The sequence below is a fragment of the Mercenaria mercenaria genome, chromosome 5 (assembly GCF_021730395.1).
Source record: "Mercenaria mercenaria strain notata chromosome 5, MADL_Memer_1, whole genome shotgun sequence".
Taxonomy (NCBI): Eukaryota; Metazoa; Mollusca; class Bivalvia; order Venerida; family Veneridae; genus Mercenaria; species Mercenaria mercenaria.
In genome coordinates this window covers 35,609,535-35,627,859 of record NC_069365.1, presented here as the reverse complement: position 1 = coordinate 35,627,859, position 18,325 = coordinate 35,609,535, and the positions used below count along the sequence as shown (strand labels likewise).

At 34.3% G+C, this 18,325-nt stretch overlaps 1 protein-coding gene across 3 annotated transcripts in view; it reads left to right on the top strand.

Annotated features, from left to right (window-relative positions):
• LOC123558263 (meiosis-specific nuclear structural protein 1-like) overlaps positions 1-14,325 on the top strand; it is a 43,263-nt gene extending 28,938 nt beyond the window's left edge. Inside the window, exons 7-12 of one of the 3 annotated variants that reach the window (XM_053543181.1) lie at positions 1,313-1,429; positions 2,670-2,753; positions 8,668-8,863; positions 11,282-11,362; positions 11,551-11,658; positions 13,349-14,325. In XM_053543181.1, the coding sequence (XP_053399156.1) occupies positions 1,313-1,429; positions 2,670-2,753; positions 8,668-8,863; positions 11,282-11,362; positions 11,551-11,658; positions 13,349-13,771 (1,009 nt within the window). In that variant the 3' untranslated portion in view covers positions 13,772-14,325. The remainder of the gene's footprint in view (positions 1-1,312; positions 1,430-2,669; positions 2,754-8,667; positions 8,864-11,281; positions 11,363-11,550; positions 11,659-13,348) is intronic. The other 2 variants (XM_053543182.1, XM_053543183.1) reach the window with 2 other exon arrangements.
• The last annotated feature ends 4,000 nt before the right edge of the window (positions 14,326-18,325 follow it).

Sequence of the window (18,325 nt, the reverse complement as noted above, 5' to 3'; positions counted from 1 at the left end):
TTTTTTTGTCACCTAGTAGGCGAAAATCGAAATACTAGAAGCCTTAAGCTCTAAAGCTATCGTAGATGTGCATGGATTATATACCGCGTGTACATATCTATAACTGATATAAGGTACTGATATTATAGGTATTCACCAAATCACTGTTAGCGTTCGAATTAGCACATTTTACAAATTTTTATAGCACATGTCGAAAACTTGAGTTTATTTTCTTCTACTTCAACAGCCGTTTGTAATAAAAAGTCACATTGCTCCATCGGTGTCAATTGTATAAATGTCAGGTAGGCATCAAATCCCTTACTTTGCATAATAAAACACCATAACATTTTATGATACTCGTGGTTTTTACTGCAAAAGCAGAGTTTATGAAGCACTCAATCATTTGTAGCACAGTCGCATTTGAGGCATTTTGTGATGTATTTTCTTGACACATGGCGAGATATTAAATTAAGAAGTTTTTTGCAAAGGGGGAGTAATCTAGGGTTATTTTTGGCAACAATCCATAACTTGCAGGACTTATCTCCCTGCAAGAGAGCGTTCATGATGAAGGGACTTTTGACAGAAGCACATTCCAGGATTTCTAAATTTTTGGTTTTTGAAACACAGTTAAATAATTTACGTTTTCATGCCCCTTTTGATGGAAAGATACCTTCAGCAAGATAACCATCTAATATATTGCACAAGTTGTATTTTTGAAGAATTCTATAGATATCTGGAATGAATCCGTGCGATTGACAATCATAGTTCATAAAATGAGTCAGTCTGTTGTTAAAGATATGTTTAGCAAGGTAGGCATTCGACAGCCTACACAGCTGTCCAAGAAACTGCAATTTTCGGATTTCAATAATAGTCTCTATTGGTAACTTATTTATGGCTGACATTGCAAAAATGGTTGAAGTACCAGCAGGAAAAGATTGCATGTTTTTTAGACAAAATCGATGAGACCTTTCCAAACGGCTAATGTCGGGAGCTGAGAGCGAGGTCCATAGTTCACATCCGTAAAGGGCCTTGGGTATGACGTTAGTCGTGTATATTGTCCTTGATGTAATCGGGTTTAACCCCACTGGACTGATCCCGCTGTTAAGGATACTCAGATAAGTTCCCCTCAGTTTGTTGCAAGCATCATCAACTACGTATTTGGTTGTAAAAAATGAATCGGTTTTAATACCGTGATGGACATAACTCGTCGTTTCGCATAGTATGGTGTCTCCTAATTTGAATGTACGTTGTCCACCAGATAATTCACTTTCATTAAAAACGAGTGTCATCATGGGTCCATTACATTAAATAAGAAAATGTCTATTTGTTTCAGTTTAAACCAAATTATTCGGTCTAAAGATGAGCTTGAAAAGCAACATCATGCTGAAAAACAACATCTGCAACGAAAATACGAAGAGGAAATACATGTAAAAGAAGAAGCTTTTAGAAAGTAGTTATGCTTATATCAGTTTATGATATTATTCCAGAATATACTAGTAACATCTTCCGAAATGCTTCTTTCTATTGATGGTATTCAACTTTCTATTATACCAATTCATTTTGACGTTCTTTCTGATTTGCTTAAAACAGGTCATGTCGTGATGACCTTACGTAATTACAGAATACGGACGTGAGACTAAAGTTTATTTCGTGCAAAGTAAGTCATAACTGCCAACAGTATATCCATGTTCCAGTCAAGCAGAGATGATGACTGGTCACAATTACAGATAATACAGAACACAAATACCCGCAATATTCTTTGAAGACATCACCTTCACCCATAGTGTAATTAAAAAAACAACTAAGGTCCACATACTAAAATGAATAAGTAATCAAATAAAGTCTAAAAGTCTAAAAGCTTCACTCTAAATTTGGCTTTACAAGAAAGAAATACATTGCAATGCATAATTTTAAGCCAATTAAATGTTGTGCTTTTGGTACTTGACTAATTGAAAGTGGATAAATATTTATGAAATTATTACACGGTAAAGACCTTGGTCCGGAAAATGAAAGTAATGTGTCTATAAGTAAATTAATTCCACTATTGAATATGATCAACCAGTGAGCGGTTCAGATGATTTTGCACGGAAAGCAGTGAGCGGGTGGGGTGATTCTGTACAGAAAGCAAAAGAAATGTTTAGTCTAGTACTGAAAATACTTTTGCACGATTACCCCAGTGAAGGAAATTTACACTATTGCCAAAATGGTAACCAGAATATGATTAAACACAGGCTTGAATCTCATTTATATTCGGCCTGAAATTCATTTATATTTATTCCATGAAATATGCCCTATCACAGCACACGATTCCATGTCTGTAACAGTGGCGCATTACTCTTGGTGTTTATGCCATAGGGTCGGAAGACTTTAGTTTGATTTTCCATAAGTTCTGTATGATTTTGACGTGCTACTTGTAACATCGCTAACCCGTCTTACTGCGAAGCATGCGATTTATTATAACTTTATAAGGGACAAAACATCCTTTTTTTGTTTCAAACGTTTAAGGTAGTGGACAGCGATTGATACTCGCCATTGTTTGTTTGTTAACATGTTCTCAGTATGCGATTTTGCATTCCCTGATAACTTATGAACGAAGTATGCAGAATAATCAAACGTAAAAACTGTATCGAATAGAAATTGACAATTGCTCATTACCTTTTATACGATTATAACCATGTGATTTCTTTTAGTTTAAATGAAGTTATTCAATCAAACGATGAGCTTTATCGAAAGCACGACGTGGAAATGCAGGCAAAAGAAGAAGCATTGAGAAGGTAGAGCTTGTTTATTTCAATATCTGATTTAACGCCAGAATATGCTTTTTTCTCAAAATGCTTCATTTCATCGATGCTGTATAAATATACTCATTTCAACATATCTTCTGATTTGCTTAAACATGTAACATTGTATCGTCTTTTTCATTGTTTTATATCTTTAAAACTTTTCTTAATTTCATTTGAATGACGCCATACTGACGAAAGTGTAGCCTTACATCCCTGCAAAGTAACTCATAGCTGCCGACGGGATGTTCTTGTTAAGGCAGACATGAATAATCAAAAACAAGAATACCCGCAATATTCTCTGAAGATATGAACGCAGGGTAATTTAGTGCGTGGAATTCATTGTACCATTTTTTTTTGATAAAAGAAATGTCAAATAATTATAAAACACAAAATAAAACTGTCAATATCACTTTTCTAGGGTGCCTCAAGTAAAAGGATTTAATGAGACAGAATTCTAACTCCAACATTGATAATTTAGGTTGAATCCTGTGGGACTTTTGTTAACTTTTACACACTTCATCCAAAACCAAGAGATCACAGAGTGATTTTGGCGCCCACTATTGAGCCATTTTTGATTGTTCCAAATTTCAAGACTAGCTGAAGGTCAAAACAAGGTCAGATTTCATTTCGGAACACAAAACTATGCATGTGGTCCAAATTTTAAGACTGTAGCTTGAGAAATGTAAAAGTAGGTCACTAGGTCAAAGTCAAGGCTGTAGCTTGAGAAATGTGAAAGTAGGTCACTAGGTCAAAATCAAGGTCAAATTTCATTTCGGAACACGAAACTACGCATGTGGTCCAAATTTGAAGCCTGTGCCTTCAAAAATGTGAATGTAGGTCACTAGGTCAGTATCAAGGTCAAAGTTTTTTCCGGTGCACAAAACTATGCATGTGGTCCAAATTTGAAGGTTGTAGCTACAGAAATGTGAAAGTAGGTCACTAGGTGAAAATCAAGGTCAACTCATGTCAATGTTCATCTTGCCACTCAAAACTATACGAGTGGTCCAAATTTGAATGTTGTAGGTTATTGACAAGAAGATTTTAAAAGCTTTTCCCTATATAAGTCTATATGAACTTGTGACCCCCGGGGCGGAGCCATATTTGACCCTAGGGTGATAATTTGAACAAACTTGGTTGAGAACCATGAGGTGATGCTACATAACAAATATCAAAGCCCTAGGCTTTGTGGTTTGGACAAGAAGATTTTCAAAGTTTTCCCCTATATAAGTCTATTTAAACAACGTGAACCCCCAGGGCGGGGCCATATTTGACCCTAGGGGGATAATTTGAACACCCTTAGTAGAAGACTACAAGATAATGTCACGTACAAAATATCAAAGCCCTAGGTCCTGTGGTTTTTGACAAGAGGTTTTTCAAAGTTTTTTCCCTATATAAGTCTATATATACCATGTGACCCCCAGGGTGGGGCCATATTTGACCCTAGGGGGATAATTTGGACAATCTTAGTAGAAGACCACTAGATGATGTCACATGCAAAATATCAAAGCCCTAGGCCCTATGGTTTTGGACAAGAGGTTTTTCAATATAAGTCTATATAAACCATGTGACCCCCAGGGCGGGGCCATATTTGATCCTAGGGGATAATTTGAACAATTAGTAGAAGACTACTAGATGATGTCACATACAAAATATCAAAGCCCTAGGTCCTGTGGTTTTTGACAAGAGGTTTTTCAAAAGTTTTTTCCCTATATAAGTCTATATAAACCATGTGACCCCCAGGGCGGGGCCATATTTGACCTTAGGGGGATAATTTGAACAATCTTAATAGAAGACCACTAGATGATGTCACATGCAAAATATCAAAGCCCTAGGCCGTATGGTTTTGGACAAGAGGTTTTTCAAAGTTTAAACCATGTGACCCCCGAAGCGGGACCATATTTGACCCAAGGGATATAATTTGAATCTTATTGGTAGAAGACCACTAGATTATGCTTCATACCAAATATCAAAGTCCTAGGCCCTGTGGTTTTGGACAAGACGATTTTCAATTTTTTTCTCTATATAAATCTATGTAAATTATAAAAATAAACAAAGAGCCATAACTCACTCAAAAATTGTTGAACCAGTCTGATTTTCAGGGGGACACAACTATGGTACTAATACATCATTCTGACAAAGTTTGGTCAAAATCCCCTTTGTAGTTTCTGAGGAGATGCGATAACGAGAAATTGTTAACGGAAAGACGGACGCCGGACCACGGACGCAGAGTGATTTGAATAGCCCACCATCTGATGAGGGTGGGCTAATAAACTTGGGGCAGAAGTAGAACCTAAGGACATTTCTTTTCTTCCACAATACCGTTATGTAATCTAAAGCGTAAAAGCAAAATAGTTAAACTTTTACCGCATGTAACTCGGTATTTTTATAGACCCTTCTGTGTCAGAGGTAAATTCATTTTGAACAGCAAAAAATCACTTTTCAAATGATTTTTTTCCACTTTTGTACAATAAATCAATAATAAGTAACATATTAGAAAAAAAAAAGAAAATAAGTTTTCGTCGTTTCTGTTGCTGTTCGAAACTGGTTGGGAATATTGATATCTTGAATCGCTCCTTTAACCAGACGTCTGCCGGTCTTAGCCTTATGCAGTAGGTTGATAGCGTTGATAAAATCAATAGATAAAATCAATAGATTACTGACCAATGACCACGGAATGTAATTTGCCCCCCCCCACCCCCCGCAGAAAAAACAGGAAAAAATTTACTGTTACAAAGATACTATTATTGAACAAAACTCATGGGTTTCTTTGCACATATACTTATATGAATGCGACAATACAGCCAACATCTTATGATATGTTTCTTATTTATTTCATTTGTTGGGTTGGGTTTAACATATGGCGACTTTCCAAACTTTAATGGTGAAGGAAGACCCCAGGTGCCCCTCGGAGCTATATTTCCTCACGAGCGGGTAGAACAACCGACCGTCCGTATGCCAGTTATATGGCTTCTTCACATGAAAAATTCAACTCCCCGAGTGAGGCGCGAACCCACATCGGTGAGGGGCAAGTGATTAGAAGTCAGTGACCTTAACTACTCGGTCACGGAGGCCCCTCTGAGTATTAAGATACATTACAATATGGTATTGTCCAGTATTACAATGCATCTTTTATGTAAACATATAAACTGAAGTACATGTATGATCCTAAATATAGTAGGTGGGCGTGAAGTAAAGTTTTAATGCATATTCGTGTTTTTCATTTAACGGTATCAAAATATAAGAGGTATCAATTTTGTCATAATTTTGGTGTGTGTGGTCAACCAATAAGCTGTTCTGTGCGCCTAATGAGTTATTAATCGATTCAGAGTGTATGAATTTAAAGTAACCCCGTTTACTCCAGTCCCTGGGGACCTCCCGTGTGCAAAAAAGTCTACCGGCTAATTTTTATATCAATGTTTAGATAAATGTCTGAAGTGTCAGAACATTTTGGGTGGAGTTGCCGCATCATGGTACGTTTTTAGGAATCCAAGATGGCGTCCAGGATGGCCGCCAAAATTATGAAAAAGCACTATCTATTATTTTTTAGTCATAATTTTATGAAAATCCAAAGTTTTTAATTTTGATGTTCACAATATATAGCAAACACATTTTGCCACCCACGTAAGTCAATTTCTCTCAAGTACTATAAAAAGGATTTTCTATATTTTAGCATGATAGTTTGTGGCAATTCTGGATTCTATGTTATTGTGAAGCGGAATTTTCAAGAAATGGAATTTTAAATACAATTAATATTTTACAATCAAATTATACTCCTTCCCTTTTTTGGCATGAGCTATCAATACATCTTACGCTTTAATCTATGGTATCCCAAATCTAAATAATGTACTTGTTATTTAAGTGTTTTTATATCAACTTCGAGTCACTAAATATGAGGTAATGTTTAAATGTTATCTAAACTTTTTGATCATCCGAGTACTTATTAACTTTTGAAGAGGAAGATTTTGTTTTTACTAATTTTATAAGATTTTGTTGTGAAATATAATTTGATAAGATAAAGAACTTACTTAACATAACTTTTTTCATAATACAAAGCTCATCAGAATAACAACAATAACAATAACCCCGGCCTATTATCTAAAATTTCAAATACCCGAGTACTAATACACTTTTTTTAAATATAAATTTCTACTTCTCTTAGCTTGAATTTTTAGGTACTGGCATTGGAAAAAATATAGATTACTGGTTGGTTATTTTGTGAAAAAAAAAAACAACAACACCAAAACAACAAATATTGAAACATTTTCTCTAATTTTCTTCAAGATGTTACCATGGCAACGATGATACATGGTCGAATTTCAAATCATAGATATATATGTTAAGATTACACCTGCATCAGATCAAGGCAAACATCATATAAATACCACATATTTTCAAGAATATTTGGGATAATATCATAAAACTATCAGTAATTAAAGCAAATTATTAATACCTTTCTAAATCATTCAAAATGATATCATGTCAACTATGATATTTCATATTTAATATAACAAAACTATAATACAGATTACACTCATGCTTTTCATATTAAGAACATCATTTATAATGACAAATATTTGAGAAATTGATTGGTGGCAATGATATGAAACAACTATCATATATTAGAGCAAAATTTAGTTTTTTAACTTTGTCTTTCTTACAATTCAATTCCTTATTTATTTCATATTAATAACAAAACATTCAGACCTCATTTTCAGCACTTTAGAGCATTTGAGCATGTCAATGATATGAAAACCATATATGGTCATTTAGTATAACATGTCTTCTTATCAAAAATAGAAAAATATTGACATGTTATGTTGTATATAAGAAAAATAATCTGTTCTGAGAAACATCACCCTCTAAAAATGCCCCCATGAAAATAGCCGTTTAGCAGTTACGCGTAGGTAGACATTTTTCGCAAAGAATAAAACTTATTCCAAGAAATTTACAATGAAAATGGTCTAGATCTATTCTCAATACTATAAGCAATAAACATAAGCCAAAAATTTAATTGTCACCTACTCATGTCACTCATTATACCAGGTTTCATCCATAGCATGGAACTACATTTTGGACTACTTCACATGTAACACTGAGTAGTCACTTCCGGTTTTGGTATAATCCGTCCTAAAAACGGACCATGATGCGGCAACTCCACCCAAAATTTTCTGACACTTCAGACATTTATCTAAACATTGATATAAAAATTAGCCGGTAGACTTTTTTGCACACGGAAGGTCCCCAGGGACTGGAGTAGTTCTGTTCTGAATGATGCAAAATAATATGTGGATATGCCAGTAACATTTCCGTGTTTTATTGAAAATGAACATGCCTTTTCATATAGGATTTTTCGCATTACGCGTCTAAGGTGTCAACATTCAAAACACTTTCCATACCACTGAGGGGCACACATTTGATATATACACATGAATTCGTAAACATATGGGGCAACTCGGTTAAGTTTTAGCAGACCTATACTTTTTTTTATTATTAATAGATAGTCTCCAAATGTACGAGTACACCGCTCTGTTAAAACATAGATGATCGCTATATTTGATCTACTAAGTCGTGGCCGAACTTCCCGTTAGGTTAGGATTTGTTTTTAGTTACCTTTAACTAAACTTAAGGTAGCTTTTCCAGTTTACTCCTAAGGTATAAGTTCAGACTGTGTCATAAGTTTGCTTGTGAAACGAGCCCTTGGACCTTTTTTTTCAATTTAACTTCAGATCAGTTGAAAAATTAAAAGATAAAACCCCAAATAATTTCGATTCAGTTTATAATAACTCTAGAATCACTATACTTCCTGTTTGTTTACTTCCTAGAAGTGCTAAAAGAAAGGACAATATCGGAAGTCAGTTGTTGTTTCGTTTTTGTTTTATAAAAATGCATATATTTTCTTTATTAGGCTCAGTTCTGTTGCATCCAGACAAATGCGAGATAGAAACCCAAATATAACTGACCTTAGTGATCCGAATAGACCTACTAAGATAGCCGAAAAAATGTCAGAACTGTTTGACAATCAATGGACTGATGCATTTGATGTCCTTGAAAGAGAGATGGACGACAGGCAAATTATTGAGACATTGTTAGATACATTGATGGTAAATAGAAACGTTTTCATGTAGGACATAGAAACATGCATGCCACTTCATTTACTAATAAATGTCCGTAAAAGAGAACGAAGTGTTTGCATGAAGGAAAATATTATTGCAAAGCGTGTTTCGTGATGTCTAACATGTAAATACACCCTTGTTACCCGGATAATACAAAATGATGTTATAACTCCAACATGCTATAAAATGGCCGATCAACAATTTTGAAAATTTCACGTTTTTCGGTAAGTTGCTGTGGCTTGATAAGGGATTTTAACCCCCAGGTGTTGCAAAAAGAACGAATGGCGATTTGTTTCCATGGAACTCAAACTATTTTACTGTATTTTGTGAATACAATACACAATATGTTAAAAAGTTTACAAAAACCATGTAAGTTTAGGTTGAAAAATCATACAAAAAATATTTAGAATTGTATTTCATGCTTGTAATGCACTGTATATACGACTCTACCATTTCACTATCTGACATAGTTTACAGTAAGTTGTTTAGTTTTGCCGTTTTAATGTCAAAACAATTTATATTGATCTGTGTATGAAAAATGGGTAATAGCCAAAAATGACCATGGATAATGCCCTACATGCGTTGTCTTTGAAAGTGGATAATAGCCAAAATTGATTTTTTTCATTGACATCTCATTACAGATTGACCAGTTTTGTGTGCGTGGACATGTTTTGATAAATTACTTTGTAACAACATATGAATGACCTGTAACATTTAGCTTGTAAGGCCGTGTAACTTGCACCTCTGACAAGACACATGTGCATAAGTATTATTCCCACCCCCCCCCCTCCACGCTGTCCCTTTTTACCCCACGGTCTCCATATTCCATATAACATACGTACATGTATTTGATTGTCAACTACCTTTTATAATCACTAATAGCACAAACCCTGTTCACATTCTGAATACCAAGGTGTACATATTGGTACACCAAGATCTCTCTTACACGCACACGCACACGCAATCCACGTCACATGTTGTAACTGGAAATCTCGGACGACCAATTCACCGTGACACAGTCATAAATTGTTTGCATAAACGCGGGATTCATTTCCGTCGTCCAGCTCGATGTCAGGCTCTTGTCATCGTCAAGAAAAGCAACGCTGGGCTCTGAATAACCGACGACGTCAGTGGGGAACTGTTGTATTTAGCGACGAATCAAGATTTAATCTCCATCACGCTGACGGATAGGTCAGAATATACAGACGCCGCAACGAACGATTCGCAAATAACTGTGTGCGTGAGGTTTATCCGTACAATGGTGGCAGAGTCATAGTATGGGCAACAATACATTCCACCTTCAAGTCCACCCTTGTATAGGCTGTCATACAGAGCAATCATGGCTATACGCGTTATTGACTGCACTGACGTTGAAGCATGGAAAGAAATATGATCTCAGGCGATATTCATTTTTTGATGATAAATTTTTTTTTCTGTTATGTTTACTTTGATTACACATATAAATTTGTATGGCTAAACATCAGTAGGTTATAAATATTGACTATTACAATACTTGTTGCGTTTCTTTTTCGTGTCAGTTTACAATGTTGACTATTATCCATATAACATTTTGGGCTTTATCTTCGAAATTTCTGTGAACACATTGGTCTGTAGCCATCGACTAATACATATGCTTATATATTTGTAAATTTGGGTTATTTGATCTAAGATAAAAACTTCCTAACATGTTCATATCATTGTTTATATAATAACTGAAAATTACAAAATAACATTTATTACCAAAAGTCCATTAAATGAGGTTGACAACGGTTTGAATCGCCAAACTCGTTCTGAAAAGCAAAATGTAAACATTGTTAAAAGGTTTCCAAAGTGAATAATATGTCCCATATGCAAATTGTTTAGTGCAAATGGTACAGCTTGTAAACTATTTTGAATCAGTTATAACACTTTAAACGATCATAATGAGTAATTAGAAAATATTGAAATAAACAATGTCCTTACCAAGTTTGACAGTTAATCCATTTTGTACTATTTTGGAATTATCATATCATTTTGTATTATCCGGGTAACAAGGGTGAATACTAACTGAATATAAGATGCACAACGAACTTGTGTTTCTGGTGATTTTATCTCTTTCGATAAAATCTATATGGCACTCATATGCCACATCTCTTTAGTAAATTCCTCGATTCAAAATAAGTGATTTTAAAGAATAGCTACGGAAGCGGTTATTCTATATACAGTTCCTTCGAGCGTAGCATTAACAAGTACATATACATGTAACTTCAATACTACTGGTAAGCAGTGATTTTTTGTTTTTACAATATAATATGAACTGTCAAACTAATAACAATTAGAGAAGTCCAAAAATAAAAAAAAAACAAAGCATTACGGATAATTTCTGTCTTAACAATACAAAAACAAAACGTTCATTTAACTTTTCAGAGGGTTTCCGATGAATGTCGCAGGCTGTCGGACGAAAATTTCTTTGAAAGAGTTCAGCAAAGCATTGAATCACCAATAGAGGTATGCCAGTGTCCAAGCATTTCAACATGTACATTGTACGATGCGTCTTTTATGTAAACATATAAACTGAAGTACATGTATGATCCTAAATATATGTATATGTAAATAAATGTTGTAAAAAGTTCGAAATTCAATGTCCCTTTGTCTTTTTGTCTTTTAATATGTCATGAATATTTACTTCGTTTTAGGCAACGGAAATACCAAAAAACAGAATTCTGTTATCGGACCAATTGAAACAACAGATCAAAGAATTTAGGAAAATTCGTGCAGCAGCTGTTTTAAAGGATATTGAAAAGGTATTCTTGAATAACATTTTAATTTCAGTTTGATACAATTTTCTTTCTTTCTGTGTTTCTAAGTGCCAGAATAAATGGGCATCCGTAGCTGAGTTGTAAAGGTCGCTGACTTAAAATTGCTTACCCTCCGCCCACTGTGGATTCGAATCCTCTTTGCTTTGTTCCTCACATTTGTAAGACGGTACTTTTATCGTTCCTGAAATAATGTCCAGAGTGGCATCCTAGGTCTTTATCCTCCGTTTGAAAGTATAAATTCGCAATATTGTCCAGTAGAGTAACATAGAATAGAGACTACAGTAGGGTATATAAGCCGTTATTGCAATTTTCTGTAATTTATTTTATTTTGAACCAGAAAACTGCTGTGCTACTCTTTGTCATCATTAGTGATTTGTTTTAAATCTGCAAATGTAAACGGTCTAATTTTCATTAAGTTAACTCTACTATAAAAAAACTTCTTTATCTGATGCTCTAAAAAGCGTTTAAATAGAATTAGACTGTTCTACAATTTCAATATAAGGATCTAAATGTGTGGCTGTATTTTTTAAAAACACTTTATTTTATGCTAAATGTCCTTTCTTATTTTCGTTCCTGTAGACTATAGAACATGGAAGTTTCATGATAATTTTCATTCTGATTACATTTCACCTGTGAAAGAATCTTAAACTGATCGGATTGTATTCATGTTTCTTAGTTAAAACTACTTTAACATTTTTTCCCATTCATGTGACTACCTTGCCAATACGTTATAACCATTTGACATTTAAATTTCAACTTAGACGAAGTATGATTATTGTTGATGTTGTAACTGACTTTTCGTACATTTTTTAAATATTTTCATTTATATGGTTATTTCTTTTATTAAAAATGATATTGCAAATAATACAACAGCATTTGCAGTTGTTAAACATTCAGTTGAAGTAAAAATGAAAAATACGCTATCTAGTATGGTTCTGATGACAGCTATTTTTGATTATTTTGAAATAGAATGGCCTATTTATTTATCTATTTTGTTCGGTTTAACGTCGCATCGACCTACATAATTATAGGTCGCATGGCGACTTTCCAGCTTTAATGGTGGAGGAAAACATCAGGTACCCCTCCACCATTATTTCATCACGGGCGGGCACCTGGGTAGAACCACCGACCTTCCTAAAGCCAACTGAATGGCTTCTTCCCATAAAGAATTCAACGCCCCGTATGTGGTTCGAACCCGCATTGGTGAGGGATTTGAAGTCAGCGACCTTAACCACTCGGCCACCCACTCGGCCACGGAGCCCTATAAAATGGCCAAGGACCATGGAGTAAAGACATTGTGTATTGTGTATAATGAACCTAGTGAACACATTTCGCAATATAATCTTGAACAAACCTCTCCATAATGTTCCTCATTATTTGTTTCAAGTAATAAAGAAAAGGAAACTGAGAAAAAAACTAAACCTAAGTCAGATGTATTACTGGACAGAAATATGACGGAATTACTTTAGGCCTAAGAAAAATAAAAATGAAATAATAGTACATAGAAAGGTTCAAAATAACTAGAAGATTAAAAGATATAAGAGCTTCCGTTCAGTATATTTTAACTTCGTCACTATAGGAATGATATATGTTATAATATATATTGTTTCAGTAACAAAGTTACTATAAAATGGAGAAGAAAAAGTCTTAATAGCAACCTTGTGTATTTTAACAGATCATAAAGCCAAGGATCAAGTTAGTCAACCATCCAGAGGTTCAGGATTACCTATCCCGCTGTGTTGAGATTGGCTGGCTTTGCGCAGTGCAAGATCCTCCACTCTTTCTTAAAGCACAGTCACCTCTCGAGTTTGATACGAATGCGTTCAAAGATTACACAAAACGTGGGAAGTATGTGGAGTACGTTGTATGGCCAGCGCTGTACCTTCATGAGGGAGGTGTTCTACTCGCAAAAGGTGTTGCACAGGGTACTGATCATAAGCCAACACCCGTAAGAAATTATGTCGAAGGCAGACAACCTCCACCTGCTTTGCCATATTCTAAAATGCAAGCAGCTTCACCCGAAAACAATGCCGCGCAACCAGGGCGGGCAACGTTGGCACCCAGCAACAACACTTCCGGGCCAGCGAAGACAAAGTAGTCATATCCAAAGTAAATACGTCGCTACTAGTAAGGTTAGGGCACCAGATTCCACATAACATAGACGATGTATCAAACACAAATACCAAACGTAACGAATGTAAGTCGAACTGTGGATGTAAGACGTGGAAATGGGTTAAGGGTTGACAGTTATTCTAGACTTATAACGTATAATTCAACTTATAACAGATACGATAACAAAAGAGAATGAATGTATACTTATTTCAGTCCAAATGGCACATAAAAAGAAATATATATCTACAGCAGATCTACAACACACATTGTGATTTACAGCATGTTTGTTCTTGTGTAGGAAACGTTTAGTGAATTCTTAGATATCATATGCAGAACCTGTGATACGTACACATTTTATTTAAATTTTATTTCATGGATGAACTTTTCTACACACGATCATTTCTGTTCACATTTTGCTTCTCCTAAATGAACTGCGAAAATCAGATGAAAAAATCGTATGAGTTGGTTCGTCATTTGTAGGTATTAAATCATTTATACAATAAGCAGGCATAATAGATATAGAGAATCCATCATTGGTCTTCGGTTAAGATCAGAAAATCCCAACCCGAGGGCGCACCGCTCAAGTCTTAAACGAGGCTGAGCCGAGTTTAAGACTTCAGCGGTGCGCCCGAGGGTTGGGATTTCCGATCTTCACCGAACACCAATGATGGATTCTATTTCTCACTTACCACAACAGAAACAATAAAAACAAGCATAAAAATATGAAACTACTTAAAACGCGGGAAATTGGCGTCCGTAAGCAGAAGTGACGTCGTGATATTTCAGTGACGTACAATAACAAAGTTCCGCTTTAGTTTTATCGTTTGTAACGTAACAATATTCTTATCATAAAGTAATGAATTTTGAATCGAGAAATACACTATAAGGAACGGAGAGAAAAGATAAAGGTACCTGATTTTTAATTATTTTACATAAATAATATGTATATTCAGCGCATGAAGGAGTCCGTCACAGGAGTGTGGGATAACCCATGTGAGATATAGAGAATCTATCATTGGTCTTCGGTTAAGATCAGAAAATCCCAACCCGAGGGCGCACCGTTCAAGTCTTAAACGAGGCTGTGCCGAGTTTAAGACGAGCGGTGCGCCCAAGGGTTAGGATTTCCGATCTTCACCGAACACCAATGATGGATTCTATTTCTCACTTGTAAACCGCAACAGAAACAACAAAAACAAGCATGAAAAAAATGAAACTATTTAAAACGCGGGAAATGGACGTCCGTAAGCAGAAGTGACGTCGTGACATTTCAGTGACGCACAATAACAAAGTTCCGCTTTAGTTTTATCGTTTGTAGCGTAACGGTACGTTCTTATCATAAAGTAATGAATTTTGAATCGAGAAATACACTATAAGGAACGGAGAGAAAAGATAAAGGTACCTGATTTTTAATTATTTTACATAAATAATATGTTTATTCAGTGCATGAAGAAGTCCGTCACAGGGGTGTGGGATAACCCATGTGAGATAAGATTTTGCAGCATTTCTAAAAATAGAGATTTTTCTGTCCGATAAGTGAGAAAAGATTTTCCAGCACTTCTAAAAATAGAGATTCTTCTGTCCGATAAGTGAGAAAAAAGAATTTATTACGGTCCGATAACAAATAATTCAAAAAGAAATGACGTCAAAGTGAAAAAGTAACACGGACATTCCCCCGCACTACAAGTTTTGACGTGTTTTATACTAGAATAACGGTTAGCGCATTGATTTTGTGCAACAGCACCTTTAGAACCCCTCGTGAAACGTTGGTACCCACCTTCAATCGGGTTCGGGCACCAACCAATCCCTCGGGATTCTGCAGATATTATAACACGAAAAAAGCATGCGTTGTCCCTACATTATTATTTAACGTATTATCAGATACATCAGCTGTAGGCGTGTTTGAGAATAGCATTTCACTTACTATCATGAAAAAATATTTATCATTTAATATCTTACAGTTTTTACGAAATGTAAATGTAAAAGTATCCTTAAACTGTAATTGATTGCTAATTAAGTGTTTAGATATCTAGATTTTTTTTTTGCTTTAAAAAGCGCATAACCTATTCTAGCAAACTAAAATCTGAACATATTGCCCAACAAGATCATTGATTGATTGATCACGTTTTGAATTATACGTTATCTGGTATACGCTTACCTATATAAAGATCTACAGCTGTAAAAGACATTTGTTTTTGTTCAACATTACAAATTTGATTATTTCAAATTTTCACCTGTAGAATTTACATAACAAGATTGGTTTTAAAGCTGTAGATTTAAATTCACGGCTTTAAGGTATTAGGCCCATAATAGTGTATCTCCTTTTAGAAGAGTATTCAATTTCTACCATAAACCTACTTTGACTACAATTTTCAGGGGGGCGTAGGTTCAAGCCCTACTGGGACCAAATTTTTTTTTCTTTATTTTTCTTTTTTTCTAGTAAGTTTTTACTTCTTTTAGGACTTGTTATTGATTTATTGTACAAAAAGTGGAAAATACTCATTTGATAAGCGATTTCTTGCTATTCAAAGTGAATTTTCCTCTGAAGTAGAAGGGGTAGAGTTAGACATCTTTAAAAATACTGAGTTACGTGCGGTAAAAGTTCTCGATTTTGCCTTCATTCTTAAGAGTACATATTGTGAAAGAAATGTAGGTATGTTTTACTTCTGCCCCACAGTTATTTTTGAATGAAGTGAGCAAAATTCAAAACAGACCCGCAGGATTCGACCTTAATTTTTCAATGTTGGAGATAGAATTCTGTGTCATTAAATCCATTTACTTTAGGTACCCTAGAAAAAATGATACTGACACTTTTATTTTTTAGTTTTATAATTGTTTACCAATAGTTTGATGATTCTTTCATAAAAAATAATGGTATAATGAATTCTCTGCAAACAATTTGGATAAAGGTCGCCACTTTGAAATTTGTCTCTACTTGAGCTCGAGGAAATACCATGAATTACACAAAATTTAAAAAAAAAAACGGCATGGTAAAAGTGTTTAAAAATTTGCAACATAGTGCGAATCACGGTCAACTTTAAAAATATACCAAGTAAATGCCATTTCTAAAACATTACTATTAGGGGCCTAATACCTTAAAACGACTCTAAGACATGTCGTATTATGCAAGTGACATACAGTTGTAAATTGAAAAAGTTACAGCTGTAAGTATGCCTAAATTGTAGAAACATACATGTGTCGGAAAGGAGAGCGTTCTTTTAAGAGACGAGAGCAGAGGTACAACAAATTTTTGGATGAATTGTAATTTTGCTAGTAAGGATAGCAATTACTACACAGGTAAAGTTAATGATCTAGTAAGTAAAGAACAATATGAAATATGTTTACAGTATAGCAATTGCATAATCCAAGAGTTGGATACAAAGTAGAATCTATGTATCAGATCTTGTTTATAAAGCATCCATTGTCACGAATATATATGAAAACCTAGTCATTGCTTCAGATATGTGTAAATCTTTAATGCTTTCGCTGACACATGTACTTTTACAACTATATTAGATAATTAAACATGTACATTTACTCCCTAACTGATAGAATGATGTTGTGTCTCTGTGAATTTCAATTATATCCCACAAAATACATTAAAATGACTGTAATTTTGAGACATGACCATGTTACAGCTTAAACATTTAACTATATATTTTAAACACCTGTATTTTTTAGAACTGCGTGGTTTACAACTGTAAGTAACAACCGTTCTTCTGGTCATTTTCTACAGGTAATTTACACTGTCAGCTGTATACGACACCACCCAATGAGAACATATATTAGTTCATTTAAATGGTATGAATGCAAAGTCATTGTATAAGTTCTCACAGTAACTTTTACGAGAACTGAAGTGTCTCGTATTATGAGTATGATGTTGAAGTTAAGTTTTGCACTATTATATACTACCTGTTTTATATAGTTACGTAACCTTTCTGTATAATCTTAATACTATCAAAATTGTTCAGTTTTAATTTTAAACATGTTTGTATTCTAATTTATTGTAAATATAAATATTTTTATGACAACGTTTTACGAAAACAACAAAATGCATCTTAATTATTACCTCCCTTTATTATATATAAAATTTTGATAAAGACAGTACGTACCGTCTGCAAGTTTTGCTTGGAACGTAATTTGATTAATTCTGGCATATATATTGTATTTGCTAAATAAATTAGCGAATAATATTATAAACAATTAGATTAATTTTTTAAATGTTCAATTATCTTGTTAATAATTTAATGTCTTTCCTTCATATATATATAACAAAGTGTGCCTTTATCGTGGCTTTATGAATTTTGAAATGAATCTCTGTTAGATGCTACCTTTAAAACTTTTGTATTTGAATCTTCAATAATTAACTGTTATTTCCACTTTTTTGAATATTTTACGGGCCGAGTCTCTGTGGAAATTCATGTATCATTTGATCCAGTTAATTAATGATGAGTTTATGTGTATTATCTAAAATTATAACGACTACAACTATTACATTGAAAACTAGAATAATAATGTATATTATTTAACATTCATAGACGTA